The sequence below is a fragment of the Salvia miltiorrhiza genome, chromosome 8 (assembly GCF_028751815.1).
Source record: "Salvia miltiorrhiza cultivar Shanhuang (shh) chromosome 8, IMPLAD_Smil_shh, whole genome shotgun sequence".
In the NCBI taxonomy this organism is placed as follows: Eukaryota; Viridiplantae; Streptophyta; class Magnoliopsida; order Lamiales; family Lamiaceae; genus Salvia; species Salvia miltiorrhiza.
Window position 1 is genome coordinate 25128085 of NC_080394.1, and position 19331 is coordinate 25147415.

The 19331-nt window shown below is 33.8% G+C and overlaps 2 protein-coding genes and 1 long non-coding RNA gene across 4 annotated transcripts; 1 reads left to right on the forward strand and 2 right to left on the reverse strand.

Moving 5' to 3' along the window:
- Window positions 1-7097: 7097 nt before the first annotated feature.
- On the forward strand, window positions 7098-11281 carry LOC130997215 (WRKY transcription factor 55). Of its 2 annotated transcripts, none has more exons than XM_057922466.1 (3): window positions 7098-7742; window positions 8729-8863; window positions 10455-11281. In XM_057922466.1, the coding sequence occupies exons 1-3, from the start codon at window positions 7243-7245 to the stop codon at window positions 10840-10842; spliced, it is 1023 nt and encodes a 340-aa protein (XP_057778449.1). In that variant the 5' UTR covers window positions 7098-7242; the 3' UTR covers window positions 10843-11281. The 2 variants fall into 2 exon arrangements, with proteins under 2 accessions (XP_057778449.1, XP_057778450.1); XM_057922467.1 differs by having other exon boundaries at window positions 7099-7742; window positions 8732-8863.
- Window positions 11282-11460: 179 nt separating this feature from the next.
- Window positions 11461-12444, reverse strand: LOC130998236 (uncharacterized mitochondrial protein AtMg00810-like). The gene has a single exon (XM_057923668.1). The coding sequence runs from the start codon at window positions 12442-12444 to the stop codon at window positions 11461-11463; it is 984 nt and encodes a 327-aa protein (XP_057779651.1).
- Window positions 12445-12947: 503 nt separating this feature from the next.
- On the reverse strand, window positions 12948-15202 carry LOC130997217 (uncharacterized). Its single transcript, XR_009093014.1, has 3 exons — window positions 14311-15202; window positions 14029-14120; window positions 12948-13705 (listed from the first exon to the last, which is right to left on the reverse strand). It is a non-coding gene; the product is annotated as an uncharacterized LOC130997217 (long non-coding RNA).
- Window positions 15203-19331: the final 4129 nt, after the last annotated feature.

The following is a 19331-nucleotide window of genomic DNA, read 5'->3' on the forward strand; positions in this document are numbered from 1 at the left end:
ATTGTTCGAATTCTGGTTGAAATGAATAATCAATTAATGTAGCAGATTATATTTGATTATCTAGATATTTTATAAGTTTAAATAAGATTGAGTAATGGTGAGTATTAATATAAATTGGTCCCAAATCAAAACGTATAGTAAAATATATATATTTTTTGTTTTCAAATGATTGCGGGTATGGATTTGTGATTTCGATAAGGTTTCGATATATATTATATATATTACATATTGGAATTATTTTTTTCTTTTTTTCCCCTAAAAAAAAAAGAGTTACATATTGGAGAGCTCTCCACTATTCTCTATCTTATGTGACATTCTAACAATTTAGCATTTGTTTCTCTCAATTCTATATATACTATATGACATTTTTACATTTGTTTCCATATATTTCACATTGACTTTATACTAAACTTCATCAATTCATAACCTAAATAAAAGGCTCAATTTAATACATTAGCTCATCTGTCTTTCCCACATTGATTGGAAAATCTAGATAAAGAAATACTTATAATATGTATTTCAAATAAATAGTTTTTCACATTTTTTATAGTTGCAGTAGTTTTTCACATTAAATTTATATTAAACTTCACAATTCAAAGTCTAAAAAATTGTAATTAAATTTCAATATTTGCAAATCTAAATAAAAGTATAGATGTTTTTGAAATGAATATGTTCTTCAATGAATTTGGTCATATAAAATACATAAAACAATATTTCAATGTATTTTAAATAAATAAGTTATTCAATTTAATTTGGTCATATAAAATAAAGAAAATGATACTAAGATATATATGAAATAAATAAATTCAATTTAATTTTCTATGTAAAATAATTTGAAATAAATGTTTATTCCCACATTAATCTCATAATGATATATCTAAATAAAAGGCTTAATTTTCATTCATATATTAGCTTATCATCGTTCCCACATTGATCTTTATTGAACTTCACCATGAAAAAAAGTAAATAAAAGGATACTTTTGAGATGCATTTAAAATAAATAAATTCTTCAATTTAATTTGAGCATGACAAATAATTTCAAATAAGTTATCATTCTCGAATTGATCTAAAACATCTCATATATATTGAATCTATATTAAATCTCACAATTCAAAATTTAAATAGAATGATTATTAAACTTTACCATTTAAAAATCTAAATAAAAAGATACTTAACTTTGAAAAAATAATAAAAATATATTTAAAACAAATAGGTTCTTATTGTTTGAAATTTTATCGAGATTATTAACCAGTTATTGTTTGATATTTTATTTGTTTACATACATATTTTATAAATTTAAACAAATTCGAGAAATTAGTTGGTATTATTATATGGATTTAGGATGAAAATATGTATTAAAATCATCACATATCTAATAGAAATATGGAATACTCCTATGTGCCATTAGCATATTTTTGGCCTTTTTATTTATAGTAATTCTCCAAATATTTTCATATTTATTCATTCTTATTTATCTAAATATTCTCATCCCACATTGATTTTTTATGAGATTTCACCAAAATAAAATCTATATAAAAGAATGTTCTTACTCTCCAAACCAAAAACCCACATTTAATTGGTTGAGTGATTGAGATTAATGCAATTTAAATTGTTTTGTCAATAAAAGTTTATCAAATTTATTTAGTTTTATTTAATTTTATTTTTAAAAATAAATACTTGTGATTAAATAAATTATTTCTTCATTTTAATTTGGTCATAAAATAAGATATTTTGCATATATATATATATATATATATATATATATATATATATATATTATTACATATTGATTTTTTATGAAAAATTACCAATTGAAATACTAAATAAATTGATATGATATAATTTGAATATCACATCAACTTTCTCAAGCGACGAGATGATACTCACAACTTAGTTATGGTCTTTCAAACTTCAAACAAGATGGTGCTCACGAGCCAGTTTTATTCTTTCAAACTTCGAACGAAATGATGCTTGAAACTCAGTTATGATATTTTAAGCTCTAAATGAGATGATGCACAAAAGTCTGTTATGATTTTTTAAGCTCCATACAAGATGATATTTAGAAGTTAGTTATGGTCTCACAAGCTTTAGATTGTATAATCTCATAAGTCAACCCTGGTTCAAGCTCCTAATGAAAATGATGTTTAGAAGTGAGTTATGATATTTAAAGCATCAAATAGTGATGTTCAAACGATTGACGCATTAAGTCATATATAGTATTTTAGGGTCCAGATGAGATAATGCTCAAAAGTTTGACATTCAAAAGTCAGATATCATTTTTCGAATTCTTGATGATCATCTGGTCTTACAGACTTGAGATGAGATATGCTTAGATGACAAATGAGATTTTAAATTAATTCTTATTCGTCAATATAGAAAAATTATACTCCCTCCGTCCGTCAAAATTATGTAAAATTGCTTGGGCACGGGATTTAATAAAATTGGTGATGATTTTTATGTAGTGGAGAAAGGGTCCCACCACTTTATGAGATGTGTGGTTGAGATTGAATTTTGAGTGGGTTTTTTGTAAATAAAGAGTGTTAGTAAGGATAAAATATTAAAGAGGATGGTGGGACCATTGCTATAAAAGGAAAGTGACATAATCTTGGCGGACGCCAAATATAGTAATTTTTACATAATCTTGGCGGACGGAGGGAGTACAAAATTTATGTAAAAGGATATGTTTATTATTTTAGCAAAAAAATTAATATTTAATTGACGAATATAATTGAGATTAGTATAATGTAAACTCTATTACATCATGTTAAATTAATTGGAAGATAATTATATTATACAAAAATAATATAAATAATTTAAATCATAATTTAAAGTCCCGTCGAATTTCGACGGGTTATACACTAGTTATTATTATTATTATTAAATTACATTTGTGTGTGTGTGTTGGCCAAGCAGTAAGGGGTTAATGTCTAAGGCAAAGGTCTTAGGTTCAAATCCCATGTAACGCGGTCTTTAATTTTTTTTTTAATACTATTAATTTATAAAAAAAAATTACATTTCAAATTTCAAGAATCTATATATCTTATTTATAAATTTTTTTTAATACTATTAATTTATAAAAAAAATTACATTTCAAATTTCAAGAATCTATATATCTTATTTATCTCATTTACCTCGATCTTCAATTTCAGTTTGATATATATTAGGACATACATGGATAGTAAGTTTCATTTTTAACCATGTCAAAAATATTGCACTGATCAAACCTTCTTTTAAGTGTGCCCCAAATTGAAAGTACAAAAAAAAAAGTGTGCCCCAAATTGTTGACTCCAAATTATGAGCTTAGGATGAGGTGCCGTGATTTCATTTTCTCATAAATTATGGGATTCGGTAAACATGTTATTTCGTGAAAAATAAAAATAACGAATAAATTAAAGTAACGTACGAATAGTCGTATTTAGTTGTTCGTAGATTTATATTCGTTTATTCGTTATTTTTCCTTTCCGGGATAAATTTGGATAAATTAACATTGAGGCTGATCGAGTGTGTATTATTAGTATATAAGGGGATATATAAATTACAACTTTTTTGTAGCTTTTCAAATATGTGTCCATAGAATATGTTCAGCTTATAATGAGTCAGCTGATGTTGATTCTAATAAGCTAGCTAGGTAGACTGACAAGGCTCCAAATAAGTCTGTCCAAGCTAAGTTATCAGTTACCAATCATATTGATTGCTCGTAAGTTGATCAATTGGACCGGTAACTGACTTGTGCAGAATGTGGTGTTAGGATACTCGCTTTTACAAAATCTATTATCTTTTCAACTTACTCAATTTCTACAATAAGTATCAAATGTGATGCGATGAATATATGATCAGTGTGCAGATAAACAAGTAGAGTAAAAAGAGCATAAAGTAAATATTAAATGTAAGTACACAGAGAGGTTATACGTGGTTTAAAGCCAATTGCTCCTATGTCCACGCTCTTGTTGAACAGGATAATCCGCTACAGTCGAATTCCTTGTTTTTAAGCTGCAAGTCAGCCAATCAGCTAGTTTTGTTAAGTTGATCCACAGGTTACGCGGTCATGACCGTTAAAGTAATTTACACGGTTGCGTCCGACTTCACTTAACTTTTAGTTTTTAGATTACTCATTTGTAGCTTATTTGTGAATTTATTCTAACGCTTATATGTTACAAGGGTGAGAGGGTTTTGAAGTACTTGGTTTTAACTATATGAAAGATTTATTTACATGTTGGGGGTCTGCCCAACCACTCACCCCTTGGGTGTTTGTTCTCCAAAAAAAAAAAGACCCTATATGTACACACTATTACAGTGAACTATTTCATTGTGCTCAAGATATAGGCTTGAGATTAAAATAAGAATATATCTAGATATTTAAGGAAATGCTCGTATGTTAACTCTTAAAAATATGATCGAGAAGTTTCAAGAGAGGCTTGTAAACTACAAGTGCTTTCCTTCAAAAATATGCTAAGTTCTTTCATACTGAGTATAAAGACTTGAATGCTTGAGAGATTAATTGTGCAGCGTTTCTGATAGTTTTTCCGTTGGAAGATGTAGAGTATTTATACTACTTAGATAAAATAGTTCTATTGGAGAGAACATCTTCAATCTTCAGTAGTTGATAGTAGTTGAAATCTTCATAATATTGTGCTCCATGAAATGTCGCTTTAGATGTCATGTCAAGTACCAGTCTGTCTTTAAAACATCTGCTGGCATTCCATCGACAAAAATAAAAAAGAAAAAGATTAAAAATATAAAATTTACCAACGGACGACATCCATCGGTGGCTTATTCGACGATAATCTGTTAGTGTATTCGTCAGTAATCCACCTGCCAAAAATTCGTGGCATTGCCCGTTGGTTGTGCCGTTGGAATAAAATTCATATAATTTTTTGTCAGTTGACGTTTCGTTGGTGAACGACAATGAGTCAGCTGTGGTCTGTAATTTCAACGATGTCGATAAATTTTCTTGTAGTGAATGTTGAACAAATATGTATAAAGTAAATTTATAGGTATGCACTTTTATGATATACCCTATCAGGTTTTAAAAAATTAAAATTAAGATTTGCATGAAATGCATTTGAATCATCCAAATTTTTATTATTAATGGTCAAAATTTGATACTACACTGGATCTAGGGGTAAAATATAGGAAGAGTCTCCCCAATGTTGGAATTGAGAACTTAAGCAGGATTGGATGGCAAGTATTAAAAAAATACCACTTTAACCTAATGGCAAGGTTAAATGTTACTGAAAATTATTACTACTAGATTAATTTTATGCAAAATCATGTGCAACTTGTTTCAACTTTTGTATATTCCCCTTAGAGCATTCACAGCCCTTGTGTCTTAGGTTGATGCTTGAATGATGGTCCCTACCTAAGCACCAACTCTCCACAGCCTTTGTGTCTTAGCTTGATGCTTAAATCTTCATTTCCACAAAATCCCCAATTCTATACTTTTATTTTAAAATTCTAAATTTTCATTAAAATTAAAATTCAACATTACAATAATTAAAATAAAATATATGATTTTAAATTATAAATATTACAATAATTAAAAGTTAGGCGAAAAAAATAAAATAATTAAAAACTAAAAAAAAAAGTTATATCTCTTTCTCCCCCAAATTTTTTCCTCCCTCTCAAGTTTCGTTTCTCTGCAACTGATTTCTTCCCCAAATTTTTTCCTCTCTCAAGTTTCGTTTTTTTTCCCAAGTTTTGTTTCTCTGGAACTGATTTCATAAATAAAAAAGGTTTGTTTCATTTTTTTTAATTAAATCGTGCGCGTGTAGCGCACAGATCTCTCAACTTATGCCATCAACCCATTGCGCCGTAGAGACCCGGTGTCGACACAGGGCGTGTCTCCAGCGCAGGCGAGGCGACGACGACGCGGATCGACCCGGGACAAAGGACGCGCGCTGTGGATGCTCTTAGGATATCTACTATAGAGAGCTAAGGTGGGCTCTTAAAAGTGGTCCCCACCAGTTAAGAGCCCACCCTTCACTATGGGAGAGCCAAGCCAACACCCCAATTCTTAAATTTTGATTTTGATTTTATGTTTATTTTTAATATTATTTTGAACTAAAATTAACATTAAATTTAACAACTTAAATTTCATTGAAATTAAAATTTAACACTATATTGATTGAAAATAAAAATTGCATTACAATAAAAATAAAGTCCTAAATTACTTTAAATTAAAAAAAATAAAAAAAATCTACAATTAACAAAAAAAAAAACACCGAAAGTTGTTGTTGCTGAAGGCGTGCCAACGATAAAAATTTTAATTTTACTTTTTTAATGTCTCTAATTTTTTTATTGAGCCGTGTATAACACACGTCCAATCAAATTTCATCGTGCACCGGGTGTGGAGAGGGGAGCTAGGCGCGGGGGGAGGCGGTGCCTGGCTTCCGCACCCCATAGCGGCTGCCCTTATAGTTTTTAGAATCTTTCTTGCTAATCACATTAATTCAAAGAGGATTGGTAAGATGATTATTGAGGCGTTTTTGTGGATTTTTAGTTCGTATATATAGTTTTATTTATAAAAAAAATCTCAATTTTTTTGAACTCGATGAGTCTAAACTAGACATGGATCCAAACAAATTTTCTTGAATCTAAACCAGATATGGACCCAAACAAATTTTCTTGAATCTCAATTAAACCTAATAAAATTGGGCCGATTGTCATTCCTAATCCTACAGGATAGGAGTGTGACGCAACCAGCTAACTAATTAGAAAATGCAATTCAATTCTTATGCCACATACAACTACCAATCTCAGTAAACACTCCATTTAGCATAATTACCAATAAAATGAAACTATTATGTATCCATTTCTAGAATTATTAGACCAACCCAAATATAGTTTAATAATAAGTAAACTAATGTCGTGGAATTTACTTTAAGCTTTAAACAGTCAGAGCTTCAAACATAGGGAAAATTATTCACGGTCCACAAATTTTGGTTTCAACGAGGCCAAGTCTTCTCGTGGACTTGTAGAATTAAACATGAATTTTTTACCAAGAATTTAGACTGCGACTAAGTCATTAATTTTCTGAAGTTTCTTCTACTCTGCGTGTTCAACACATGCATAAATACTTTGAATAACTTGATTTTCCATATCCTTGATTTCCTTCTTCTTTCCCATACTTAAATATATATACCCTACACACACTTCCACCAAAATCCCACCAGAAAAAAAAATAAAAATTACATTAATATTTTTTGAAAAATATATAGAAACCCCAAAAACAGAGAAAAGAAAATGGAGGAAGATCTTATATTATATGGGTGTAAATTAGCAAAAGAGATGGAACAGAATCTTCCAATGCTGGCCAACCAGCCCGAAGCTCTTCTGGCATCCTGCGAAGAAATTATTACCATATTTAATAACGTTAAAGAGAGACTGATCGTGTCTCAAGGGAATATGATGAGTTTTCACGGCAGGGGCGGCGCTGGGATCCAAGAATGGCTCAGAACTGCTAGCGGCAGTTTGACGCCGGCTACTAGTGCTACTACTAGCGTGGCTCCAGAGCCCATGGACTTGCTCAGTGCGCAGGCGATGCTTCGTGACCAGACCAACTTCCACGATGCTGCTAAGATGAAAGGACTGCTGCTCGAGCAGCAGCAGTCATCGTCGGGTCTGGATTTTATGCGAGGTGGTGAAAGGGACATCAGTAGGGTTGGCGCAATTGATGAGGTCCATCCTAAGACAAATGCACCGGATTTCATCAAAACTTCACCTCCACGGCATCAGAGGAGGAGGTAAGAGTTTCTTATATGCATGATGCATATATGTATATATATATTTGTGTTTACTATGAGGGTGTGTTTGCTTTTTATATCTTTAAATGGAGGGATAATATAATGAGGTATAAACTTATCACTTAAAGTGGGGACCACATTTATTATATCTTATTTGGTTTGAAGGATAATATATTTATCCACTTCTTATCTTAGATATAAAATTATCCATTTCCCAAGGGATAAGGGGCTGCCCGAAAAGTTATACAACCTGTCCGAATTTTTTTATACATCAAATCAAACAAAGTATAAGGTGGTAAATATAGTTTATCCCTCCCTTATACCTTAAAGCAAACACACCCTAATGAGATGGGAACGTATATATTTGATTTGGTGTTTAAGTAATTTTTGTTATTTCACATGTATAGTAATCAACTTAGTATACTAGAGACATAGTTTTGAATGGAAACACAAGAAATTTAAATATGATGCATGTTCATATATATACGTATTTTTCTTGTAGTTTCTATGAAATGAGAACATATATAACACAATAAATGTAATGTACGAGTGCCTTGTATTCTACCAAATGAGTAGTTTTGTATTATCAATAAATACCTAAATATATAGTACTATAACTCTTAAAAAGCTGGGCATGACACCACTAATACGATATCATAATTTAAATTAGGTAGAGATACTTCAAATCTTAATTTTACAACACGCATGATATATAGCTAATTTGTTGCTATAATATGTTTCAGCATTATTTTTACAGCATGACAGCTCAAATTACCTGCGAGCTATTTCAGTAATATATTCCACATGCATTGCTTAAACTCATTTTTTCACGATAATAGTATATTATATATATGCTTCATATAGATTGTATTTATTTAAGTGATCAATGCGTAACACTAAGCTATCGATTTGTATCTATCATGCATATTTGTAAAACATATTTAGGGAAGATGAGAAGTGATAATTTGTTAATTAATGAAATGAAGTAGAAATGAAGAAGGTGGTAAATACGTGACGACGGTGGCGGCTCCTCAAATGGGAAATCTGGATATTCCACCAGAAGATGGTTTTACTTGGCGAAAATATGGTCAAAAGGAAATCCTCGGATCCAAATATCCTAGGTACATATTTATATATCAATTTTCACAATCACCAAATTTATTTTAATTCTTAGTCGATAAAGGTGTGATGTATATTTATTTATGCATGCACTATTTTCTTTTTTGATTTTAAAATCATACTATTCAAATTTAAATACGTGTGATTATATATATCTCATCTTTAACTAATTAATAAGTTCTAATTTCAGAAAATGAAATGTGATCATGTGCCAATTTATATAATATTACTCTCTCCGTCCCATGAAGCAAGACCAAGTTCTTTTCGGCACGAGAATTAAGAAATTGGTATTTTGTGCGTTAAGTGTGGTAGGTGAAAATATGAATAAAGAGTAAATTTTTTGCTACTTTTAGAAACTGGTCTTGCTTTGTGGGACAGACCAAAAAGGAAACTTGATCTTGCTTCATGGGGACGGAGGGAATACAATTTAATTAACTAACTTGTATCCAATTTAATTTTGATTTGACTACTTTAGGGGGAAATGTTTTATTTAACTTTTTTTTTAACGTAGTAAACAAGTACTCAATATTTAACTTTTCAAAAAAGTTAAAACTTTACAAATTCTCTAGCCAACCCAAATTTTGAAATTCGTGTTTTTTGATATCTTGATTCAAGAAAATCAAAGACTGTATTTTGAGCTAGATGAACATTGTGAAACATGGATCAATTACAAATTTCGTCACATAAATTTTAGCACTTGCCATTAGACTAGGCACTGAAATTCGACGCCACCATGTCAAATGTTCCTATATCTTGGTACGTGCTCATTTAACATCGCCTTTGATTTCTCGAATCAAGGTCTTGAACAACGAAAATTTAAAAGTTTAGGTTGCTAGAAATTTTGAGGGAGTAATATAGAAAAGGTATTAAATTTGATACTCATTTACTAAATTTTAAAATTTAAATCAAAATCACAAATAGAGTAAAAAAATCGTAATCTAAATGATAACTGATCTATTGATATATATATTCACCTCTGAAAACAAATGATGATATTGTGTGTATACGTTGCATAATGATTGAAAGTGTCAAATGGGAGCATGAAGCCCGTTTTCTAGGTAGTGAGACTGATCAGACCTCTTCTTGTATGAGAAAAGGTCGAAGTCGTGGTGGTGCATGCATACGATTCAAATTAAGTGGAATAGTAGGAAAACCCAAGTTTCAATTTCAACATGAAAGATCTTTTGCTTGTTGAATTCAATGCTCTCAAATTGACTTTGATAATTCAAACCAAAATTGAGGGCCCATGTATGCTAGATTTAACAAATGAAACCGAAACATGAAGAAGTCTTTAAGGTTACTAAAATTTTCCTACATATTATGAATATACAGGAAATCTCATTGATCTGACTTTTCAAGCACGGGTTTGAATCTTTCTTATTTATAATATAGTATATTTTTTCATTTAAATAAAAGAAGATTAATTGAGCTGTACTTCATTTTTTTTAGGGATACCCAATAAGATCGAAGTCATGAATATCTAAATTAATTTTCAGCCACTGAATTGATTTTAAATTAGATATTCAGATTTTTTAAGAGTGCAAGGAATGAAATTAATTGGGGATTGGGTTGAAATCCCATGCATGGGTGCAGGAGTTACTACAGATGCACCCACCAAAAATTCTACGATTGCCCAGCCAAGAAGCAAGTCCAGCGCTTGGACAACGACCCCTTCACCTTCGAGCTCACCTATCGCGGCACCCACACCTGCCACATGTCTTCCACCGCCCCCGCCCCCGCCCCTCCGCCGCCGGAGCATACCCTCCCGCCGCCATCACTCCCCGCCACCAGCCACTGGCTCTCCATGCACATCATCCAAGGGGCAGCGGGGAGCAGCACCGCCCCCCGCTTCCCCGACTGCCCGCTTCCCGTGGCGGACATGGCCGACGCCATGTTTAACTCCGGCAGCAGCAGTAGCAGCATGGATCTCATCTTCTCCTCCATGGATGAAAAGTGGGATTCGGAGGTGAAGAAAGATTAATTAATTTGGGCTAATTTTAATGGAAATCAGCGGAATTGTTGATTTACCAAAAAAGATTATTTCTCGTTAGAGTTTACTTTCTCTGATGAATTAACCTTTGATTATTTTGGACTTTGGTCACAGCTCAGTTTACCTAAATATTTGTCTTGTATTCTCTAAAAAAAAAGTTGTCTTTTATCCTCATTGTAATTTTGTATAATTTGATTTGATTTATTCAGTTTTATAATTTGTCTTTCAAATTAAGGCAATAATGGAGAAATTATTTGTTGTATTCTTTCAGCAATTGTGGATTACATATTTCAAATATAAATCGCTTGTTCGTGGCTTCTAGCTAGTTCTTCCCAAAATAAATGGCTAGTATTTATGTATTTTGTTGAAATATAAGAAAGACTTCATAATAGAGAGAGAGATTGAATCAGAAAAACCATCTTTCATTTCATCGCATTCTCCTATTTATACAAGTTTTACAAGTTGGTGTTTGTACACCAGTTTACACAGGATAACTTACTCAGCTAACTAATTCCCTAACCAATTTTGTTTACTAACTAATGGGAGCTTAACAGATTCAAAATCCAACGGTAATATTCAATATTCAATACACCCCTGACTGAACCTGAACTAGCCGTTTTCAAGAGGATACTTGTCCACAAGAAATTGAAAGCGCGAGATGGACAAAGGTTTGGTCAGAACATCCGCGAGCTGATCTTCGGAGGGAACGTAGCGAACATCGAGCTCTTTGTTTAGAACTTTGTCACGCACGAAATGAGTGTCGATTTCTATATGCTTCGTCCGCGCGTGAAGCACCGGGTTTGAAGCAATGGCGGCGGTGCTTTGGTTATCACACCAAAGAACAGGAGTGTGTGAGATAGAAAACCCCAGCTCATGAATAAGGGATTTGATCCACACTACTTCGGCTGCTGCATCTGCTAGTGACCGATACTCAGACTCAGTCGAGCTGCGAGACACGACGCTCTGTTTCTTGGAGCTCCAGGAGAGGAGATTTGGCCCAAGAAACACACAATGACCACCTGTGGATTTCCGGTCATCGATTGAGCCGGCCCAATCTGCATCAGAAAACACTTGAAGATGTAGTAAGGATGATGAAGTAAAGATAAGAGATTTGTTGATGGTGCCTTTAAGATAGCGCAACAATCTCTTGCACGCTTTCCAGTGATTTTCAGTGGGTTCTTTGAGAAATTGGCTTAGTTTGTTCACACTATAGGAAATGTCAGGTCGGGTTAAGGTGAGATATTGAAGTGCACCGATGGTGCTTTGATACAGAGTGGGATTAGAAAAAGAGGGGCTATCATGTTTGGATAGTTTAGAGCTTATATCATAGGGTGAGGGTTGAGATTTGCAGTTAAGTAGCTTTGTTTTGGAGAGAAGGTCATGGATATACTTTGATTGATTGAGAAGATAGGAGTTGTTGCGGGTTTTGAAGACATGGATACCGAGGAAGAAATTCACCGTGCCAAGAGTTTTGAGTGCAAACTTCTGGGATAAAGTCTGTATGAACTGAGAAATTTGAGTAGAATCTTCTCCAGTAAGGAGGATATCATCAACATAGACCAACAGAATCATGAGTTTGCCATCTTTACGCATGAAGAACAAAGAATGATCGGAAGTAGAGCGCTTAAAACCACAGCTACAAAAAAAATTGCTTAAAATGACACGTAAAAATGTTCTAATAAACCACTTATTGCAACATTTGACATATCTCCACATTGATTAAAGGTGTCGCGTGTATCAGTGTAGCTAAAGCATGCAAAGATATAGAGACAATGTAAGGTGATGCAAAAGGGATCTATACGTACACTAAGGCCGTAAGGCGTGTCACAATAGATAAGCTAATATGGCACAATTACATGTCGTTTTATTTGAATTTATATGTAATTAAAAAATTTGTTTTTATTGACCATTTTAATGCTTTTGGGAACCGATTCAAAAGGTTTTAACAATATTTATTTTTAAATTATTTATATTAAGCAATTTTATTGTGAATTTTTATTGTAGTGCTATATATAAATGGAAATATAAAAATAATAATAATTGCAAGACAAATAACAATAATTCTGATTAAATTACTTTAATAACAGTCTCCATGGTCAAGAAACAAGGAAAACATATACAAAATCTATAAGCTTATTCCTTTGGAGTAGCATCAACCTTACAAAAAGTATTAAAAAATGACAAACTATAATTAAGATACAAGTATAATGCTCCTAAAAGTAATTGATAAATGGGTGTTCTTTCATAGCTGTAAGTAGTTCTGCTTTATACACCTCCAAAATTCATTTCTTGTGCATTCTATTAGTACCCACTTCACTGCATCCATCAATCAATTCAAATCTAATAAGTAAAAGTGTCAAGACTCTAAAATATTTATGAAGTTTTGATAAGGTGACAACATGAACAATAATTATAAATTTACCTTCAGAAGAACATCAGAATATGTTATATATGTGAAGTTACCTCACACCAATCCACAAAATCAAATCATTACTTAACAACAAAATCAGAAAGTCATTAGAAGTCAACAAAGAGAATAATACAATAAGACAATCAAACAGATAAATATGAGCCTAAATTTTTTGAATACTACAACTTAAGAGTACTAAAACTATTACAATATTCACGTTTAATAATTAGGCATTAAGCAATCAAGTATAATCTGCTTTCAATAATTTGGATCCACCCTTATAACCACATCTAATCAAAAGCAATACTTCTTCCCAAACAGAAAGGGAAAAGTATCTAACTAATACTAGAATTTATGCAAGTTTAGATATTAATAAGAATAGTGAAACTCACAAGTTTTGCGCCTTGCTTTGATACCAATTGTTTCTTGAACATTTTCAACGAACTGGAGATGAAACATCCAAGTAAAAGGTATAACATATACAATAACATATTAGTATTAGTTTGGCTTAGCCTAAGAGAGGGCAAAGTAAGGAATAATATTTTAAGTTATTTGTCACAAAAGTAGTTAACAGTTAATTAAAACCTTCCTTAAGCAATATAATATATTTAATTGCACAACGTATTGCATGCAATATATATGAGCAAAAGATATACTAGGAATATGTTTAGCAAACACCAAGTATAAGTGGCATATATTAAGTGTTGTATCATCAATACCATTATCATATAATATATATGGTATTCAAAAACAGTAAGTTCTCTTACCGTGAATAATGAAGCGAATATGAAAGGGCTCGTGAATCCTCCAAGAAAAGTAAACGATTCTCAAGAAGAAGCTAACTTTGCTCTAAACACTCCTGGTGGAGAAAGAGTAGCAATAAATAAAAAACGTGAATACAACATAGAACTCCTAGTTGCAGTTATGTGATTACAAATTTACAAACTCAAAGAGTATTTCAACTTTTGATTTTGCAAATATTGGATCAAACTGCATTTGGGAAATTGCACCTTGAACTATAATTTTCAATATTTATCTAATAACCATACCTATCAAGAGAGGAAGAATTCAAATTGCAAATCCCCTGCCAAAAAACAACCAACAAATATCTTTAGTTTAATACTAATTAATATGCATAAACTTTCCAGAAACAATTCAATTTACTTCCCTTCTTCTGATTAGCCTCTTGACACATAAAAAAAAAATGGTGTTGCCTGGTCCAATTAAGTGTTCGGCAACACTTAACTGTCGCTTAAAGGAACCGTCTGCTACCACTGATACGCTTACCAAAATATCATGGAATAATCAAATATCATGGAAAATCAACTGGGTTCTCCTTATTTTATTTTCAATAACCAACAATTAAAGAAGAAACGAGACAACTAGCATAACAGGTTCATGGCAAACACATAATTCATGTATAATCCTTGAAGATCTTTACTCGCATATAACCTTAATTGATTCATGAAACCAAGTAACGGGTTCTTCAAATTCAATCATAAATTTGTAGTCTACACATTCAATGTGAAGTTCACATAAAACTTAAATTAATTGAGCCCTTTTGTACCTTGCTCCTCATAGTCATAGAATTCACGGTCCCTATAATTATTAAAAAAAAAACCCCACTCAAGTGAGATGTAATGATAAACACAAATCACCAACAGAGAAATGAATAAACAAGATTAAGAGTGACTAATACTAGAGAAACACCTTACCGAAAATCGGCAGTAGCTCTGAAGTCTGAACGACAATGGCTGAATTATCATTCACTTGAATTCTACAATAGCTTTGAAATCTGAACAATAATAGAGCTGTAGATTAAATTTCTAATTCACCTTGAGTTCTTCTTATTGTGATAACCGCTGCTCAAAATTGGAATATGCGGACCCTTTTCCCTAAAAAATAGAATCTGCCGTTGAGTAGCGCGAGAAGAAAATATGTGTTGCGTGGGTTTCCTCCAATGTGAAGGAAATTTTCCATGTTTTTTATATATTAAAAAAACTGATATAAGATAGCTTTAAAGAAAATATGTATTGGGTTGATTGAAGGGTTATTAATAGCTAATATAATATTATTTTTTGGGTAAATATCATATTAAACCTTAAACTATACCCGCTTTATCAAAAATACCCTGAAACTTTCGAAATGCTCTCAAAACCCTTAAAGTATCAGGATTTTATCAAATATATCCTGCATCTCTTTTCCGGTCATCAGAAATATGACGTGGCTCGCCGGATGCCACAGTGTAATTTAAATTCTATTTTTTTAAATCCATGTCATTTTTTTATTCTCTTTTCTTAATCCATGTCATTCTTTTATATTCTCTTTTATTCTAATCAATCGAAATCGCGAAACGGTAGCAGCCCCACGCGAGGTTTCAGGGGGCGGCGACCTCGACTCCGGGCGAAGCAGCAGCAGATCCGGGCGACGGCGTTGCTTCAGCAGCGGCGACCTCGACTCCGGGCGAAGCAGCAGCAGATCCGGGCGGCGGCGTTGCTTCAGCAGCGGCGACCTCGACTCCGGGCGAAGCAGCAGCAGATCCGGGCGACGGCGTTGCTTCAGCAACGGCGACCTCGACTCCGGGCGAAGCAGCAGCAGATCCGGGCGACGGCGTTGCTTCAGCAGCGGCGACCTCGACTCCGGGCGAAGCAGCAGCAGATCCGGGCGGCGACGTTGCTTCAGCAGCGGCGACCTCGACTCCGGGCGAAGCAGCAGCAGATCCGGGCGACGGCGTTGCTTCAGCAGCGGCGACCTCGACTCCGGGCGAAGCAGCAGCAGATCCGGGCGGCGCGGCGTTGCTTCAGCAGCGGCGACCTCGACTCCGGGCGAAGCAGCAGCAGATCCGGGCGGCGGCGTTGCTTCAGCAGCGGCGACGTCGGGGTGACGGTGGTTCCAGGCGTGGTAGCGCGGCGCGACAGCGATCGAGAGCGAGAGAGACGAGAGATGTGTGTGGGTGTGTTTCAGCGATGGAGAAGAAGAAAGGGCGTCGGCTCAAGCAGAGAGACGCCGGCGTGGAGGCGGACGGCGCCGGTTCGCGCCGAGCATTCGCCGGCCTCAGGCGGCGGCGGCAGAACCGAGAGAAGGGAAGGAGATGAGCTCCGCACTGGGTGTGTGGGTGAGTTTGGTAAAACCGTAAAAAAGAGAATAAAAAAATGAGAATAAAAGAATGACATGGATTAAAAAAAAAGAATAGAAAAATGACATGGATTTAAAAAAATAGAATTTAAATTACACTGTGGCATCCGACGAGCCACGTCATATTTCTGGTGACCGGAAAAGAGATGCGGGATATATTTGATAAAATCCTGATACTTTGAGGTTTTGAGAGCATTTCGAAAGTTTCAGGATATTTTTGATAAAGCGGGTATAGTTTAAGGTTTAATATGATATTTACCCTTATTTTTTCTATAACTAATTTTGTTGTTTTGGAACCGCATTAATTACTAAAAAAAGATTCAAAGCTTTACTACTAAATAATTAATTTAATTACTATTTTTTCTTTAAAATAAGTCTTTAATTAGTCTTATGATTCATAATTTTTGGAGACATTATGTGGTGCCTTATTAAGGCACGTATGGCGCCACTCTTTCCTTTGTGTCATGATAGTCCTATAGCAACGTTGATCACATCACCATCAAAAGGTTAATGCCTCAATAAAGTTCTTATTATGACATTGAACGTTTTATGCCTTCATAGAGGTGTAGCAATAGGCATTTTTTCTTGTAGCGCCCGGGGGGCTTGTCTCAATCCATAAAGGGATTTGCTTAAGAAAGACGTCATAATAGAGAGAGATTGAATCAGAAAAACCATCTTTCATTTCATCGCATTCTCCTATTTATACAAGTTTTACAAGTTGGTGTTTGTACACCAGTTTACACAGGATAACTTACTCAGCTAACTAATTCCCTAACCAATTCTGTTTACTAACTAATGGGAGCTTAACAGATTCAAAATCCAACGGTAATATTCAATATTCAATATTCAATATATTTCAAAAGGCAAATTAATAACATGATATATTCATATATTCGCAGGCTTTCAACTTTTCCTTACCAAATTACTCCACAAATCTGTCTCCAATTTTAAGAAATCTTTATATTCAGAGCTGTAAGTTTCAATAAAAATCAGATCAGTTGTGAGCTTAAATGAAAAGTCAAGAGATTTTATTTGCGATTTAGAAACTTACCACCATTATTCTACGCATGCTTCAGTTCCTATTTTAACTGCCTTGCTGACGAGTAATCAGTAGAGTAGATTCATCTGTTAAGCATGAGTTTTTCTGAACAATAGTTAAATTGCTTGTGTATTGTATTTTATATTTTTCCTTCAGTTTTGTTGTTATTGCTCAAGCTGCTTTTCAAACACATCTACAAATTGAACACCTTCAAACCAAGCAAATTGATTGTGCTTTTATAATGTTTTGGATAAGTGTTGCTTTAACTGCCTAACCCTTTCAGTACACAGTGACCACTTGCATTGCACATAGCATTAGCATGAAACTGATCTTAATATTTTATCAGTATGACTCAAGTTATTGATACTTAAACTAAACTCTGTATGAGCTTAAATTAAAAGACAAAAGATTTTTTTTTTGGGAGTTAAAAACTTACCACCATTATTCTGCACACGCTTCAGACTTTATTCTAGCTGACTTGATGACAAGTAATCAGTAGAGGAGATAACCGATCATCTGTTAGGCAGGAGTTTTTATGCACAACAACCAGCATACTTTAGTACGTTGATTTGTATCCTTTAGGCTGACTTATTATCAACTAACCTGTTTTAGAACACTCAAGTTGAAATAGAGCAAAAATATCAAAAAATTGCTAATTGGTGTATTCTTCCCCCATACACCAGTACATACTCGCCCCGAGACCAACATGAGCCCCGAGCACCCCCAGTGGAAAAGGACGATGATGCAATGCAATAGCTAGTCGTGCAATAGATGGATAAAAGATTATTCATCCTCCTCTACTATTGCGTTGGAAGATATCCTAATATGGTCCCAAATGGAGAGTAAAGATACATTGTGTTGAGGATTGCACTCAGTTTGTGTCTAGCATTATTTCTTGTGCTATCTGAAATTCCAATACTTTATCTCTTCATCCCACCATTAGTCCCCTTGCTCAGGAAAGCTAAATACCTAGAGCGAGCAAATGACCATGTTAATCATCCATGTGATCAGCATGATGAAGCAGTTGTGGTCTCATCTCCTCTCCCCTCATGATCGCCATCGTTGAACTTCCTTTTGATAAATACCAAAAATGGGAAATGAGAAACTAAGGAGGAGATCAACGATCGAAGGAACAACTAATTAAAGTTCAGCCCATGCATCAACAACATGCTCTGATCGATCTATGCTGATAATGAGGAAAAGCTGGTCTCAGAGTATGAACAACAAAAGCAACTGACGTCGGGAGAAGAAGCTCTAAGCAATTATGGAATAAAGAAATAGTTTGAAGTGTTGAAGAAACTGATTGGGAAGATCAAGTGAAGATACTCAGTAGAATAAATATAGAACAAAGTCTCAATCTACTTTTGTTTTATATCTTTGGCCGATATACTCTGATCAATGAAAACTTTTTTGTTAATGCAATACTTCAAACTCACAATCACAAACTCCTTGCACAAAGCTCTATTATTCATAGTAAGCAACTGACAGAACCCTTGGTCTTCAAACTGAACAGACAAGTTGTTGATTCTAACTTTTGGTATCAAATCTCAATTAGTCACATCAATTTGGGTTCATATTTTAGCATCATCAAAAATGGAGAAATTGTTGTGAAAATTCTATGTTTTGAAATGCTAAAATCTAATGATGTAAACTCCGATGATGACCAAAATCAGCTGAAGGATCGGGAAACCATGACTTAGAGAAATTCTATGAAGAAGTCAAAAGCTGCTGAAATTCAGGCTGAAGATCTATCTGCGAAGGAAAACCAACATACGATCCAACTAACGAGAATAACCAGACTGATGAAGAGATTCCAGTCTGAAAGATCAGCAGACAGCCAAGCTGATCAAATTCGTGTCAGGCCACCACCAAGCTGAAGATGTCTACTCAAGCTGA